This window comes from Ostrinia furnacalis, unplaced genomic scaffold, assembly GCF_004193835.3.
Source record: "Ostrinia furnacalis isolate ACB-3 unplaced genomic scaffold, ASM419383v2 OfSCF0710, whole genome shotgun sequence".
In the NCBI taxonomy this organism is placed as follows: domain Eukaryota; kingdom Metazoa; phylum Arthropoda; class Insecta; order Lepidoptera; family Crambidae; genus Ostrinia; species Ostrinia furnacalis.
Window position 1 is genome coordinate 2,084,104 of NW_021130949.1, and position 17,022 is coordinate 2,101,125.

General features: G+C 35.0%; 1 protein-coding gene across 1 annotated transcript in view; it reads right to left on the minus strand.

Annotated features, from left to right (window-relative positions):
* The window catches only part of LOC114349717 (C-Maf-inducing protein), a 35,818-nt gene that overhangs the window by 17,325 nt on the left and 1,471 nt on the right, over positions 1-17,022 (minus strand). Inside the window, exon 2 of the mRNA XM_028300189.1 lies at positions 7,721-7,945. Within this exon, the coding sequence (XP_028155990.1) occupies positions 7,721-7,945 (225 nt within the window). The remainder of the gene's footprint in view (positions 1-7,720; positions 7,946-17,022) is intronic.

The following is a 17,022-nucleotide window of genomic DNA, read 5'->3' on the forward strand; positions in this document are numbered from 1 at the left end:
TCTAGTCAAATTCTCAACCACTGCGCCAAACCGATCTTCAAAGAAATAAATTCTCTCTATTGACAATAGGTATAGTTATGCCACCAGAATTTGCATAGTAAGCGGTAGGAATTAGGATGCATTGACAAAAATGAGGCAGGTCATGCGGCTTAATCTACTGATAACGTTTCGTTTAACCCACTTTGTGCCCACTAGGCCGAGGCCACAAATGCCAACGTTTATTACCTACGGCTAGAACCTGAAATTAGGTTTGCTTTTGAACCTATTGAAAACCGCTTTACTAGGAATTGCAGGAAAATGCGGGACATACGGACAGCGTGAACTCAGCCTTATGGCAATCAAGTCACGGAAAAGACAGTAACAAATAAGCCTTTCACAAAAAATACCCTTCACAAAAATCCTCAATGATGTGAGCAAAATTAAACGAGTAAAAAGTGAAATTTATAAAAAGTTCTGCAGAGTTTTGTGCTTGTTACCTATTCTGAAAGGATTTACAAATATTAGTTAACACCTAAGTAGCTATAGGTATGCACATGGTTGGTGTCAATATCAAAAATCTGTTAGGTGCAAGCTATGTTTTACATAAGAACATTCAGGGTTAATAGGTATGTGCATGAATATAAGATTTTTATCTGTAACAATATTTGTTATATCATTGTCTGTAACCTATTCATAGTACCTACAAGCTAGACTGGTTGACAAGCTAATCTCCAAATAGCCTTTATTAGATTGGCTGTTGACTGCACCTACACGGTTCCAAGTCCCAATATTAGGACGCTAAAAGTATTTTCCTTGTGTTGGCTGACGTCAAATGGGAACGTTTTGTTTTGAAACACCAAGATCCGCCTTCGCAGGTAACGCAAACATTTACGTTTTCTTTCTTTCATGCACTCCGGCGCAATTTGCTCAATGATAAAAAGATAGCGCTCGTATCTGCGATATCGTGATAACGCTCTTATCTAAATTATTGAAACGATGCCTGCATGCGTTTTCATTTAAACTGCCTTTGTAGGATATCTAACGATACAATAACTTTTGAACCTAAAAGTTTCACTTAATTTTCGAAACTTGTAAATTAGTAAATGAAAATTTAATGACTTTTGTTATGATGCATTGACTAGAAAAATTGTTTTGTTTCAAAGCCCAAATTATTTATTTTGTTATCTCGTCCAGTAAAGAACTCCGTTTTCCTAAGTTACCTATGAACAAACGGGGAAAAGTAAACAATGGGTGTATATTTAATAATTTATCAATATGTTACCTACGTCTATAAATAAGGTAGGTACTTACCAATATACTCGTACTTTCAATATGTGTGCCAAGCCAAACGTATCATGAAACCAAAACGATTTGCTATTAGTTACAAGAACATCATTTTTCCTGTCCGATATTAGAGCAAAAGAGTTGCCGTGCCACTAACACAATTATAAAGTAATAAAACACAGTTCTTTATTTCTTCTCGGAAGAGATGTTGTTTTGTTTGTTACATTGAATATTTTTAGCAGGCACTGGTTGTTTATAGCACGTAAAATATCTCTATACAGTAAAAAATTGTTTAGTTTACTTTAAACATAAAACAAAATGACGTACTAAATAACGGCGAAGATAAATTCAGCTTATGGACTGTGCATTTAATAATAGTTATTTCAGATAAAAATGTTTCTTTTACATTGAACGTCACATCCTATCTTATTACCCATTCATTTCATCATCATCATCATCATCATCTATAAAAGTTTACAAATACCTTTTAACTCACCAAAAAAATTAAGCAATCGTTAGTGCAGGACGAAAAATTCATAGTATGATACAAACGATTTGTCCCTTGCTGGGTTTGTGCACGCGACTATATCGAACGGTAAACCACTGAAATAACTGCTAACACAATATTGAATATGTATAACATAGAATAAACGAAAGGCTAGGAAACATTTTGACAGGGAATGTGGAATTCCCACAGTGTGTCCCACATGTGACAGTGCTTCTCGCATTGGAATTCCTTTCTTGACAATTCGATCACATTTCATTTGAAATTGAAAAATGAATTAATTAAAAAATCCAGATTTCATTTTTACCGAACAGAAGTCGATACTTAGCATTAAGCTCCTGTTTTCTTGTAATTTCGTCGCGATGGACTAACGGCTTTCACTTATTGAGAATTATTGAAGAAATCTAGATTGTGACTATAGACACAGAATATAATTTATAGATAGTAATAAACAAAATGAATCGCAGTGGGAATCCCTTAATGATATCGAGGTAGGGAGAGATTATGAGTTCATTGTTTTTTTTCCATTCTTTCCCTTGTTTATCTACGTGGAAAACTCGAATAAGTACATGGTTTCATACATTTTAAATAACAGTATTGGTATTAATACTATACTAATGTAGTGACGCACGGAGTCTCTTATCTGATTGACCTCGGCGGGGTTCACGATAAAATTAAATTGCTGTCGTCTAATTTAAATACAGACGTCATTGTAACTGCTTGTCTTAATGAACAGCTTAAGGCTGGGTTGCACCATCTTACTTTAACTATAACAAACGTCAAAAGTCTGTCAAACTCCATACAAAAACACCGGTTAACGTTATAGTTATGCTCAAAGTAAGATAGTGCAACTCTGCCTAAGTCCTCTATCAATGCTTGTTGGCGGTGCAGTTGCGTTGTATCACCACAGCGGCACGTGTAGCAGAAATTGACAAATTGTTCTTAATTGTTGAGTTGTACCAAAACATAAATATGCACTTTTGTGTTCTTAAGTGGACGTTCTTTGTATGTCTTTTATGCCACCAGCCCAATCGTAACTAATACTTATAATATGTACAGTGTTTATGAAGAAAAGCAGAATTTCTTTCTCCGCATCAATATTCATATCATACCCACAATGTCGTCGTAAAATATTCTCATCAAAAAGACAAATTCTATTTCCTTGAGGCAGGTGACTACATTTCCTATTGGAACCATTAAGTAGGGTGTAATTGAACTAACGCAAACTAAAGCTTCAGGTATTCCTGAAGTAATTAGATTTTGTAAGCGAAAGTAGGTAGGTATTATATTATATCTGAGTTAAAAAGTTGAATGGCGCGCATGGCAAGATGCACGTTCCAGCGATAGCAACATGTGTTTGCGTCATTTGAGTCGTAGTCACAAATCAAAACTAATACACATGAAACTCTTTAACAGTCATTTACGAAAACATTATCGTATTTTTTTAGCTTTATGGCATACTAGCTTTTGCCCGCGGCTTCGCCCGCATGAAATTTCATTTGTCACAGATCGTCATAAATTATAGCCTATATGTTATTCTGGATTATAAACAATAATACTCTAACTAAAGTTTCATCAAAATCCGTTTAGTAGTTTTTGCGTGAAAGAGTAACAAACATCCAGACATCCAAACTTTCACATTTATAATATTAAGTAGGATTTCATTACGTGACTAAACTTAATTAATTATAGTTGTAATAATTAATAATTATTAATCACTTAGGTACATCAAAAATATATACCTAAATAGCACTTTAATTATTCATAATACAATACCTACTTGCGTTATCTATTGCATCAGAGTCTTAAACTGTTTCGTCTGCGTCTCCCGACATTTATAATTTTCAGACTTACTTATCGATTACTTATTATAACTACTCTGTCAAATATACTTATTTCAGTTTGTGGATTATAACATTTTTAGTTTCCATTTGAAAAACACACTAGCTTTCGGTGCAAGTAATATAAAAAACCTATCCTACACTTACTCGTAAGAGACGTAAAATTAGAATAAATTAACTAAACTGAAAAAGGGAAATGACGCTACCGTTCTATGCCTATGTTTATGTGCTCTTATCTGAAGAACTTCTAAAGGTTTTCACGAGACCTTCACTCTTGCATTTTCCGCGGAGACACGCGCGTATTTATTTATACCTCCCAAAAGCTCCCTTGAGGCTGAACTTCGTCTTAACCTTGTAGTTCTAATGATGTTGCCGATTCAAAGCTGTATTTACTATAACGAACTGACCTGGCGAACTTCGTACCGCCTATGTTAATCAAGAATGATGTAGAATTCTAAAGGTAAAAGAATTTTTCAAATCGGTCCAATAGTTCCGGAGCCTATTCAGTACAAACAAACAGCAATAAAATTTTACCTCTTTATAATAATAGTGTAAGGATGTTTACATAAAAAAATATCAAACAAGGACGATTCTATTTTATTTATGGCTAAGGTGATATTTCTTATCTATAGTATAATGTTGGTTTGCTTTGTTGACTGTATAATTTTCTCCGTACCGGTGGGTGAAATAATTAAGTATTTCATCGTAGATGTGGACGGAGTTAATGTTTTATTTCACATTTCGTTATATGTATTTCGTAAAAAAAATCATAGAGTAATACAGTATTAATCCTTCAAGGCCCGCGAATCTAGACACAATAGATAATCAATTGTTATGACATTAATGAATGCCGTCTGGGACTCAAGCGGTTAATAGAAACAAAACTAACTGACTTGACAGACTTCGTTCAAAGTTCAAATAGGCCAGTAGAATTAAACACAAAAATGAATTAAATCGGAAATAATTCCTACTAAAGATTTTAGTGCTTTAATGGCTTCATTAGTTGCCCATAAAGACTCTCCTAGGTTTTCGACTTCGACGGAGTTGTGCTTAAGTGGTGAGGGCCCCCGAAAGGGGCGCTTTTTCGGTTTTCCGGTTATACCACGTAAAGGACTTACCCTATCGAAAAGTGGTCTTCCTGGCGGTTGAAGGGCATTTAATCCTGCATTAAATAAGACCAAATTCATATGTTTTGAACAAACCGTTCTCGTGCAAATGTTCGGCAAAGTAGAAAATATGTGTATAATTAATGACCCTCTCCACGTCCAATGGCTCGTTACCCGCAGGCTTCCAAGTCTTGAAAAGAAGCGCCTCAACCAGTATAACCCTATCAAGGCTTACGAGCTGGATGCGCCTATCCTTGTTCGTCCCAGCCGTTCTTTAACTGCGGTTGCTGCACCTCTTCCTGGTACTCATCTGAACGACTCTGTGTTACCTACTGTGGCTGCCCCTCTTCCTTGTATCCTCCTGCACGACTACGTTGCCTAGCCGTATGCCTGGTCTAAGGTTCGACGCCAAAAATCAACAACAACAAGATCATATTAAAACGCTGAAGAGTTTTTTGTTTGTTTGTTTGAACGCGCTAATCTCAAGAATTACTAGTTTGATTGAAATAATTATTTTTGTGTTGGATAGCTCATAAATTGAGGAAGGCTATAGGATATATACAATCACTCTACGACTAATAGAGGCGAAGCAGTAAAGAAAAATGTTGCAAGCACGGAAAATAGTATTTAAACTATTTTCACGCGTACGAAGTTGATTTTGTGGCGTCGCACCTTGGGCCAGGCATATGGCTAAGCAATGCAATCGTACAGGAGGGTACAAGGAAGAGGGGCAGCCACATTAGGTAACACAGAGTCGTTCAGGAGAGTGCCAGGAAGAGGTGCAGCAACCACACTTAAGGAACGGCTGGGACGAACAAGGATAAGCAAATCCAACTCGTGAGCCTTGACAGGGATACGCTGGTTAAGGCGACCCTTTACAAGGCTTGGGAGCCTACGGGTGATGAGCTATTGGACGTGGAGAGGGTAATTAATTATACACATATTTTCTACTTTGCCGAACATTTGCACGAGAACGGTTTGTCCAATCCATATGAATTTGGTCTTATTTAATGCAGGATTAAATGCCCTTCAACCGTCAGGAGGACCACTTTTCGATAGGGCAAGTCCTTTACGCGGTATAACCGGAAAACCTAAAAAGCGCCCCTTTCGGGGGCCCCCACCACTTAAGCACAACTCCGTCGAAGTCGAAAACCTAGGAGAGTCTTAATGGGCAACCAATGAAGCCATTAAAGCAATAAAATCTTTTGTAGGAATTATTTCCGATTTAAAATCTAATTCTACTGGCCTAAAAATGAAAAATGGAGTGCTTACATTTTCTTGAAAAAATCAAATTTTTCTTTCTTCATAAGCTTTCCTGAACCTCATGGAATTTTTCCGATTTGATTTAACTCTGCCCGAGATTTGGGCTTAACAACACTTTTAGCGACAATCTTTATTTAGATTTTATTTCTGTGAAAAGCACAGTGGTTCATTAAAATAATAGGCTTCCATTTTTAAACTAGCAGTGAAGTTCGTTATTAATTTTTTATCAACATTTTCCGGCAGAACTGGGAGGTGAGGTGTCCATCACGTTGTCTGTTATTTAGCAAATTGTATTTCGGAGTTGCTCATCCACTTTGAACTTTATCAAATTCACCTGGAAAAATGTGCGGACGACGGCATCAAGCACCTGGTATCTTATGTAATACAATATTTTGAAAAATAACCCGCTGTCGTCATTTACCCACATTTTCTAAAGGATTTAGTGGAATTTCTATACAATTACGCATAACATCGCGTGATGAGTAATCGAATTGACGTATATTTATTATTTGTACAGATGTCAATAAGATTACAGGCTATTTAAATATTCAATTGTAGTGAAAGCATTTTGAGTAACGGAAAAAACAGTTTGTACGTGTCAATGTTATATATTTGGATTAGGAAATAGAAACGGAAGTTACTGAAATTGTATTATTATTAAGAAAACAACTTACGAAACATCATCCTATGCCTATTCTATAAGGAAAATATGTGGAACTGTAACTATTTATAAAGGATAAACAACATAAAACTTTGGGTCTAACTTCAAGAAGTATTTGTCCATTATAAATAAGTATAACTCTATCATTAAATAAACAGTTCACGAGAGATACGTTAAAATAATATAAGTACAGAATTTGTTTACTATGAGCAACTAATGACTAGTTCTAATAGAATTTTCCTCATTAGAATAATTCTACAGGATTTCAGCTAACAAACAATTAGCTGAAATCGTCATAGTTTCCTGTGATATAACTTGTAATATTCCGCATAATATTGTTTGTTGTGGAATAGTAAACTCTTATCACTGTTGTTATGTCTATTCTATTACATGGAGTCGTTTAGGTACTAATTGTATTACTACTACGTTGGACATTCAAGTACGTAAGTTATCAGAATAAATGATCTGATATTTCTCGTAGACAACTCTAGAAGTCATAAAGATCCAATTGAAAAAACACACGTTATGTGATCCATATTATTTAATTTCAGTGCCTTATAATTTAACCAGGGCTAAGATCGCAAATATTATAACTTGTGTAAAGAATATTCATGCATTGACAGCAAATACCTGAAGATAAATCACTAACATAGTTCAAAGATAATGTTGTCAAAACAGCTAGAAAGAAAATCAATTTGCCAACAAATGGTGGTCTTCATTCAGAAAATAACATGTTACTTATAAGATTTTAAATTTTCGAATTCCATTTCAAGTCGAGACCCGTGTTTCTCTATTTTTGTTGAAATAACATATTCTCTTTGTTAGTTAGTGTTGAATATATCAATACCTACTTTGTTGCAGTATTGTTAATGGTGTAGTCATTTTTAATTAACAAATAATGTACTAGAGAACGACAAAAGTTTAAAACTATTCTTATATAAGTATATTAATGTCATAATATAGCGCGATCTATAATGATTAAAGAAAATTATTTAAGGTCTTAACATTGTTTAGCCCATATCTCGATTTTGATTTTAGTTCCCCAAAAATGTGCTAAGTGTGTGAAAAGATACTATCTTACCGTTTTGGATACTATGTTGTCTTCATGCAGACATAGGACATGGGTCTCCCACCGCCTCAGGAACTTGGCTGCCAGAATCTTCACGACCACTGTCCTGGTATGCTGGAAGCAGCACACCCTGAGGGTGCCTTCCGTGGCCAGCTTGTAGCGGGGGCCGGGAGGGGGCACTGGCGCCCCAGTCGTTTCCAGCCCGCTGCTGTCGGTACAGCATTCGGGACTTGAGCCCTGGGGATAAGAAAATTGGGTTTATTTTCCGAAAATGTGATAAAGTATATTTTAGGAGTTGATGCCCGTTTTCACCATCAATAACTAATTTTTAAGTGACCCCTATGAAAACAAAATTCATAGTGTTACCATAGTAGGGGTCACTTAAAAAGTAGGGATTGATGGTGAAAACGTGCATGAGTCAAACAGAAGGATGATGTATTTTTTACTAACAATGTTCGAAACGAAAGTCTTCTACTACACACATCCAAATGTAGCAGCGACAGCCTTACTGTTGGTTATGATTTTTTTCTATAAAAAAGTAAATATTTATAAACAGAACCGTCAATAAACAATATGTAACTCGCACTTGACCGGATTTTTTAGAGTAAATATGGCACCCACTATACAAATGTGTACCTATAGCTTAACGTGTTTTTGAGGCCTTTGGTTATTATGTATTAGGTACACGCGAAACGCAATAATTTCTTTACTGGCTAAAAGAACTATACGAATATTTCTAAAAAAAATCCTACTTGGTTGTAAATCGTTATGTAGAGCAGTGCTTCTTATATAAGTTCGTTATTTTCGTGTAAGTATTATGTTAAAAAAACTTAATTAATCTTTATGAACGTGTTTTATTAAAAGAAACCAACCACAACGACATCAATTACCTATCATTAGAGTTATGTTAGTAAAACATACTGTAAAAAACGACTAATTATACTCATTAAATGCAATATACACAAAGCAAATTACAATACGAAAAACTAAAAGGAGTTTACTTGCCATAGAAATGGTTGGATTATGTACGGTTATTGTGACGAGCGGAGCGAAAACGGCTCGTTCCAATGAAGGCCGCACTAACAATAAAGGCTATTAATCTGAAAAGCTACGACGATGACCATTGGCTGTGCCCTGAAGATAAAACTAATGGAATCATGTGTTGGTTTTCCGCTCAGTCTCTAGTTAAGCGCAATTGTGACTTGTGGGCGCATGCTCGCATCTACCTATGGGGAGGTACTAATATTATAAAATCGAAAGAAACCGAACTGATTTTTGTCTTAAAGATAAGTTGGACTGTGAAGAAGGACATAGGAGAAGTAGAATTCTCTAAGGAAAAAAAACTAGAAAATGATGAAAATTTAAACACGGAATAAAATAGTAACTTACTTATTATGTAGAAAAGGCAGGACACTCATCATAATTCCATTTCTGGGAAGAAACAAACCAAAAACCACGCAAGTTGCGGGCAGAAGCAATTTCAATGACGCACGGGATTGTACCTCCTATACGTGAAACGATACATAGAAATATCCAATATTTTTATAATATTATGACAATGCATATAGATCTAAACTAGCGCTGCACTATCATCGAGGAAGTTATTTTTCATAACAAGGCAGTAGCTATTTCTGAGTAAATTACCTAACAAGTACTCGAAATGTGAAATCTGTTATCTCTACTCTGAAATCATCCGGGTTAACGCCCTCTGAGGTCCGAAGATGGATAGGTCGTACTTTGCCCACCTGATTAAAACAAAGCATTACATAATTTCAAAGGTGATAGACCCGAAGAAACAAGAAATACTCGTGAGTAATAAGAATGTGTATTATAAAATTTTTTGCTGCAATTCACAAGGTTAGTCAGTACCTTCACACATTCGTCTTTGATTGCATATCCAACTGCGTTTTATTGGCGCTGGAAATACCGGCAGTGGCGTGGTAAATCAAAACTCTTTGGAATGTCACACGTCATTTCTCGATAATAAGCCAATGTAGGTACTTAATGTTGTGCGAAGCGAAGTTGATTATAGCGCAGTTTTAATTGGTTCCTGGTCAGTTGGAAATAGCTTTATTTCAGAGGCAGTGAGGTACAGACGACAGCATCATCAGGTCATATAATCTCCACTACAGGATCTTAAACTGCTATAATTTTCCAGAGAAATTGAGGATTTTACACTCATCACTCACTGGCATAAGATGCAACTGCTTAGCTTCATGTGCACCCTCTTTCAAAGCAATTTTTTCCATAAAACATCTGTTGCCAGGCAAAGCTTCCGTTGCTTCGGCTTTATGATTGTCGAATGCTGAAGATTTATAATGATTTGAAAGCAGCTCGTACCTTAGGTACCTACTTTACATTACGTAGGTACTATAAAGTTGACACAGTCATTTATAATTTTAGATTTTTTACTTTAAAAATTAGCATAAAACGGTCCGATTTATTATGTAAAAGGATATAAGTTTTTAAATAAAGTTTGAATGTTCCACATTTTTCCTCGTAACAAAAAACCGCACACCACAATCAGTAACGGTTTATTTACGCAATAAGCTATACTTTACATTACGTAGGTACTATAAAGTTGACACAGTCATTTATAATTTTAGATTTTTTACTTTAAAAATTAGCATAAAACGGTCCGATTTATTATGTAAAAGGATATAAGTTTTTAAATAAAGTTTGAATGTTCCACATTTTTCCTCGTAACAAAAAACCGCACACCACAATCAGTAACGGTTTATTTACGCAATAAGCTATATTTTCCGGATGATAACGTCACAACTAAAGCAATTATTATTTTATGTTAGGTACAATGACAATGCATACAGGGGATTGGATGCAGCATCAACGAAATAACTGGCGATATGACGCCACAGTCAACCTTGCAGGTCCAACGTATACAACAAACTCCTTTTTAGGGTTCCGTACCTATAAGATGACAAAGAGACCCAATTAATATGCCTACGTTCTCTATCGGTCTCATGAACTTCAAGAGGTAATTAATTAGATAAGAGTAGGTACCTGTTGCCGCTTTAATAATACAAAAATTAAATAAAGTGGTTATGCTTTTTCTATTTATCGTGTGGTACGTGGTTTTTGATCTGTTACAGAAAAAGAATCAATCAATCTTCCTGGAAGTAGAATTAGGATGAGTATCATCCTTTCTAGCCTCGACACCAAACAGGGAAATAATATGTCGCATTCATCTTATTAACGAAGCAATTACGATTGATGATAAGTTCCTATAATAATTTAGAAAGTAATGGAAAAATTTACGTTACTTTAAAAGTAGAAAGCAATAAATTTAAATAACTCCATACCTAATGAGCACAATATTGAAACTTATTGCGTATTACGTTCATAAAATAAACTTTTTTGACAGGATGCAGTCGTTACTGCGACATGTAATATCAACAAAATTGTGTTCAGTTTAAAAAACTTTAACTACGAGTATGTCGTACGTTCAGATTTGAACGTTTTGGTATACTTTCAATAAACGTGTCGAGCAAACGTACTAAAATTATTGAGGAGGTGCCTTTGTGCATTGACCCCGCGGTGCCGCATAGTACGACCTACATCGTAGTCGCTGCTCTATGACGTCATTGCAGAAATTTGGGTCATGGGGTCGGTGCGAGCGGGCCAGACGCGGCTGACGCGCTGCTTTGGGATCGACCCGGGCTCTACCAATCGTGATGCATCCTATTAAATTGAAATGCTTTAATTCTGAGCCGAAAATAGCTTTCAGCACCTGATTGTTTGTTTGACTCTATGAAATTAATACAAGTTCTTACAAGTTAAGGTGAGGTTAACTTTACCCACGTTTCATGCCTGAATTTTTATTCTAATTATTATGAACGTCTTGCTAAATGATTCGTTTAACTTTATGACATTACTAAAGCTTTTAAAAGCTCAGTACCTAGAGTTAACTTCGCCCACCACGCTTCATGCTTGAATTTTGATTAACTATAAAAAAAATCCTAAATGTATTCAAAACGATAAGTTAGGTTACATTTAAGTACGAGACGTTAACATTATTTAAAAATAGATAGACATATTTTAAATTTAATAAAGATTTAAACCAAAACTTGACAGTTCATTATTTATACGTATTCGCTTCGCAACAGATTAAATATAATAGTAATGGCTGCGAGCACGTGGAGTGGATCTGAACAATGACCTCATGCGTCACAGCTAGGCCTTGTGAGAGCAGGAACTGAGCGCAGGCGGCGCGGGCGCATCCTTTCACAACTTGGGTGCAGTCCGCTGACTCATGCACTTTCTCGCGTCTGCGTCTGGTAAATTACTTCTCGATTTGTTACTTACAGCCATAAAGAACGTGTGAGAGATGACTCGGGAAATTGCAACGAGTTGTTTTTATTAATGGTTATGTTTTCGTACTTCGCAGTAGATAAACTGAAGTTTAAATTGCTTTGTTTGTTTTACTCTACTACACTATACTAGGTAAACTAACAATGCTGAAATTCTAAAAGCCTGCTACGATGCTACGAGATTAATATTAACCAAATACGTTCAATGTAGGCATGTGTTTAGTAAAATAAGTTACATTTAAATGAAAAGTGCTAGCACTTATCGGCTTTTAACTTTATTACAAATTCCGTTAGTTTATGATAACCCATTTTCCTTAGATATGCTTTAAATTATAAATAGACAGCGGTGGGAATATCAAAACAAGCCCACACACTGTTCGTCTAATTCTGGAAATGTTGGGTAAAACCCATAAAGAAAGAAAACTTTTTGAAAACAAAATAAATGAGTGTGCAAAAATGAAAGTTTATTGTTGTATTAAAAGTCCTATAAAATGTTTAGAACTTATCAAGTTATAGGTAGTTCTATAGAAAAAAAATGGACAATGGATACGACTAAGTGTAAAAATTCTTAATTGAAGCAATTAATTGTTGTTTCGTGTTTCCTTATTTCTGAGTAATAGAATTAGATGACGTGTCTAAAGACTGTTTGCTTGCGACGTTATAAGTGACTGGCCAGACAGTTACATCAAAATTTAATGATTCATAATTAGGTACTACTAAGTCATTCCACTTTACGGACAGTCCATTGCGGAAATAGCAGATTAAAGTGCGACTTCTACGTCAGAATGCGACCAAACTTGTAGAGGCAACATGGAAGAAAGACGATATTTCATATTTTAGCCTTAGGTACCTTAAGAAAACGTTCTTAAGAGACTTTACCCTCACATTTAAGGCATATTTTGGAACCGCATTTACAGATTTTGAAAAAAAAGTGCAAATGAAATCAGTTTTTAATAAAAATCAACAATACCTATCGAACTGAATGAAGGTAGAGCTATAACAAATCAAACTGTTGAAGAGCAAACGCTGAAGTCTGGAATAAGTTCGTTTGCTTTCATTTGTTAGAGCGACTTTCATATTTCTGCACTCACTGAATGCAGAACTGAGGAACACCAATTTCTCTTACCAATATTTTAAAGTATCTTCTGTGTACAATATTCATTTGCATATTATGAGTCACTTTACTACTTCTACTATAATTACTTCCATAAAAATTAACGACTCTCTAAAATTATACAACGGACGCGAACGTCACCAGAGATAAGTGTTTTTTGCGTGTTGCAATACTCCAATGGTTTCAATTTATCTTTCAGCATGTTTGCCTACATCAGATACGTTATAAAATATTTTCTTTGACACTCCTAATAAATTGCTAAAATAACAAAATAGTCTTGAGAAAATTATGAAAGTAAAAATTGGGGATTTTGTCGCGTGTATTTCGATTGTTTTATATTTAAATTATTTAGCGCACAGCACGTTTGCACGAAAGCTGAAGGCTTTGTTTTTTCTTAAAAGCATAAAAATAGAAATGATTATATTCTCAACTTGGGAAATGATAAGATACCTACTACCATAATTTTTGTGACGAAAATCGCGATGGAGCTTACTTAACGGAGCACTGATTGTCTCAAGTTTATCAAGCAGAGGGGTCTGTTATTTTCAATTGTGGCTGATTATGATATCTTGAATTTATTTATATAACAGAATTTAGATGACGTTTTTTGTTTTGAGTATATTTAGTCATCATTTGAAATGAAATTGAAAACTTATGTACCTACCTATCGGCCTTTTTCAGAACTAAGGTACGGATCGGTTAAAGCCTCACAGTAAATTTTTAACTGTATTATAGGTAATAAGTGCGTCCATGTATTCTTGTCATAATTTCAATAAATAGGGAGTCATCCATTTTTTCCTTAAAGATTTTCATAATCTGAAATTAAAATTTAAAAATATTAGGCAGAGGACTTTATGGCACTTTTGTAAATATTCGCAAATATTCAACACATTGTTCCTGATTAAAACCTGTCTTTCAGATACTGGTAGTAGTTTTACTTGGTACTGGTATACCTACCTATTATGTAGGTACCAATACATGGGAAAAATAATGTGCTATAAAAAGCGTTATCAAGATCGACATGGCTTTTATTGGTGATGTTTGTACTGCTTATAGACGCGTAGGTTTTATGAGGGCGAGACGAATGGTCAAGATTAAACCCGTGGTTAGTGGAGTTGAACCAATCGATACGAGACCGCACGTGGCCCGCACGGTTCCTGTGCGTGGTTGATAGTAATAACTTTGGTTTGATAACTTTTTAGGAGAATACTCTTTACCGATTCGGAACTGACTGAATTGTTTTTGATATGAGCTAATTATGTGGTGTCGTTATAAACTATGAAGGAGGCAAAATAAGCCTGGCAATCAAATATTATATTCTTCTTAATTGTAGGTATATGAAAGTATTATTGCCCAAGATCGTATTAGTAAGAGCAGAATAGTAATAAAATCCGATCGCAAATAAAACGATACAGAGAGAAAGAATAAGGAAATGAAGGAAGACGTTTAAATATGAGGAAAATTTTACTAATAAAGTGATTTGTTAATAAATACAATACATGAAATCGTACTTCTTTAAACAAATAATAGTTATGTAAAATAATATAGAGTTACTTTATTAAGTCAACTCTTTATCCAATTTTCACTTGAATGACTTTGCTATATGCTGAATGTAATAGAAATTTTCATAAATTTCATACGTTTTTGGAAAACCAACAAATGTATGATATGTAAGCACGTCGTGTATAAATTCAATAATAATTGTGACGTGTGATTGATTTCCTGTATTTAGGTACTGAATTATAATTTTCTGAAATTATATTTAATTAAATGAGGAGAATTGTTAAATGTGGAAATATAAGTACCTAACTGTGTAAATACGTTATTAAATAAAAAAAACAAGTAGGTAATTGATGATACATACTTTCAATACATGAATCAAATTCTTTCATAATAAACTTTATTAGTAATTTTAATCCGTTTGAGTCGAGTTATTATTCCTTTCATAATTCAGACACCATTATGCTCACGTTTCTTGTAGGTACGCATCTATTATTAAGCAAATTGCATTAGATTTTGGGCATCGATTGTAGTCATGAACAGCCACTGCTACGGATGTTACATAAACATTTAGCCGGCCCCCGGCGATGACGCACAAAACCTGATTTATTCAATAAATATTCTGACTTCGTTGATGAAGTTATTGGTGAGAGATAGCTGGGAATACACTGTACATTTTAAATTTACTGCTAAAGAACTGAACATTTTAAGCCTGAAGAAAACTTCTAAGATAAACGTATTCCTATTTTCGTCAAAATACAATAAGTAGAACCTCGTGGACGATGCCCACGTGACGAGTTTGTTATACGTCACAAAATGTAATGTTTTTTGGAAGCGTGCTCCATGAACATTTTAGACGTATGTAGCAAAAACAAAATTTAAAATGCAGCGCTATTGGCTCCCAGAACAGCGTTAAGTTACTCCACTGTTTAGTTTTATGGTGGTCAAGTTATCTTGGACACTACTACTTACTTCTTTGATCTTTTTGGATGCTAGTTTGATCAAGAGAAAATCATAAACACTGCAATTTTACAGCACTAAGTATCATTGGCTCTACCTACTACTGTACCTCCATGTCGTCAACACCTAGAGTCAAGTGAAACTAATTGGTTAGTATTCTCTCTTAGGGTTTTGACTTACTTGACTTATGGTCCTCTTAGGGTTTTAGATGACATAAATTAGAAAAGATACAAACAAAATAAGAGACTTGATTATACGACGAAAGTGTACCTACGCCTAAACCTCAGCAAAAAGGATTGTTCGAGTTCGTTTCAAGAGCTTGACGGAGTCTTCCAGCGACTTGGCCCACTTTATTTACTTGGTCCACGGGCCAATTCGGTGGTTGAATTTTAATTATTATTTCTTCCAGTAACTGGGCCAATCCCCTTCAGGATATCAAAACAAATAGATAAGTATAAGTACACAGTCACACACCTTTTAGAAAAATTCTCAATTCAAAAAGCTAAGAAGAGACACGACCAATGTTTGTGATGGTCTGCTTCCAATGTTTATTTACAGCAACCCTATTTACTTCTTCCTTTTCCGAACGCTGCGCTTTTTGCCTTTTCAAATGAATATGACGTAAGTTCAATTCACTCTTTCCACTCGTATTTAGTGTAGACTTCGTCCAAACCACGTGCATAAGGTGTCACTTATGTAAGCGTAAAAACATCTTCTCATTGGTACTCACCAAAAACGATTCAGTTTTGTTTTATTTAATTTTTTACACGTCAAAAAATTTGTCATATGATTAATTATAATTATTTTACCAGTACCAGTTTTCGTTATATTTTTTATAGAAAACAGGTTACACGCTTTGCTGTTCATTAGCTTCAATTCAAGCCCCTATTTAGTGCTTCATTATGTTTAGGATCGCTGAGCTAATTAACCAAGCTGGAATGGGTTAACGATTTTTTGATATAAGGTGTAATAAAGTGGTAATTTAATAAGGTTAAGTCATCCCTGCATAGAAGAAGTAACTTGAGAGGTTTAAACGAAAAAACTTTTTGCAGGCTTCAGCATGATTTGTCATTATCTGCAATAGTAAGGTACCTAGTATACCCAATGTCACACCTCCGTCGCCGAAGATCCTCAGATCAGATTCAGTCAACAATCGCCGAAGATACAATTAGAACCTTTAGCATTATCATGATGACAATTCAACATCTACGTGTTGCTCTTGGCAGGTGCTGATGTCAAAAAGGGTCATCGAATGATACGCCCCCCGTGTGACGTCACAATAGGTAAACAGCATCACATAGTGCTGTTGAAATAACATTTGCGCGAATACCACGAGCAACGTTTTTTAACTTGTAACATAACATACTTATGAATGACGTTTCTCCGTATAATTTTGTCCGACAAATTATGGT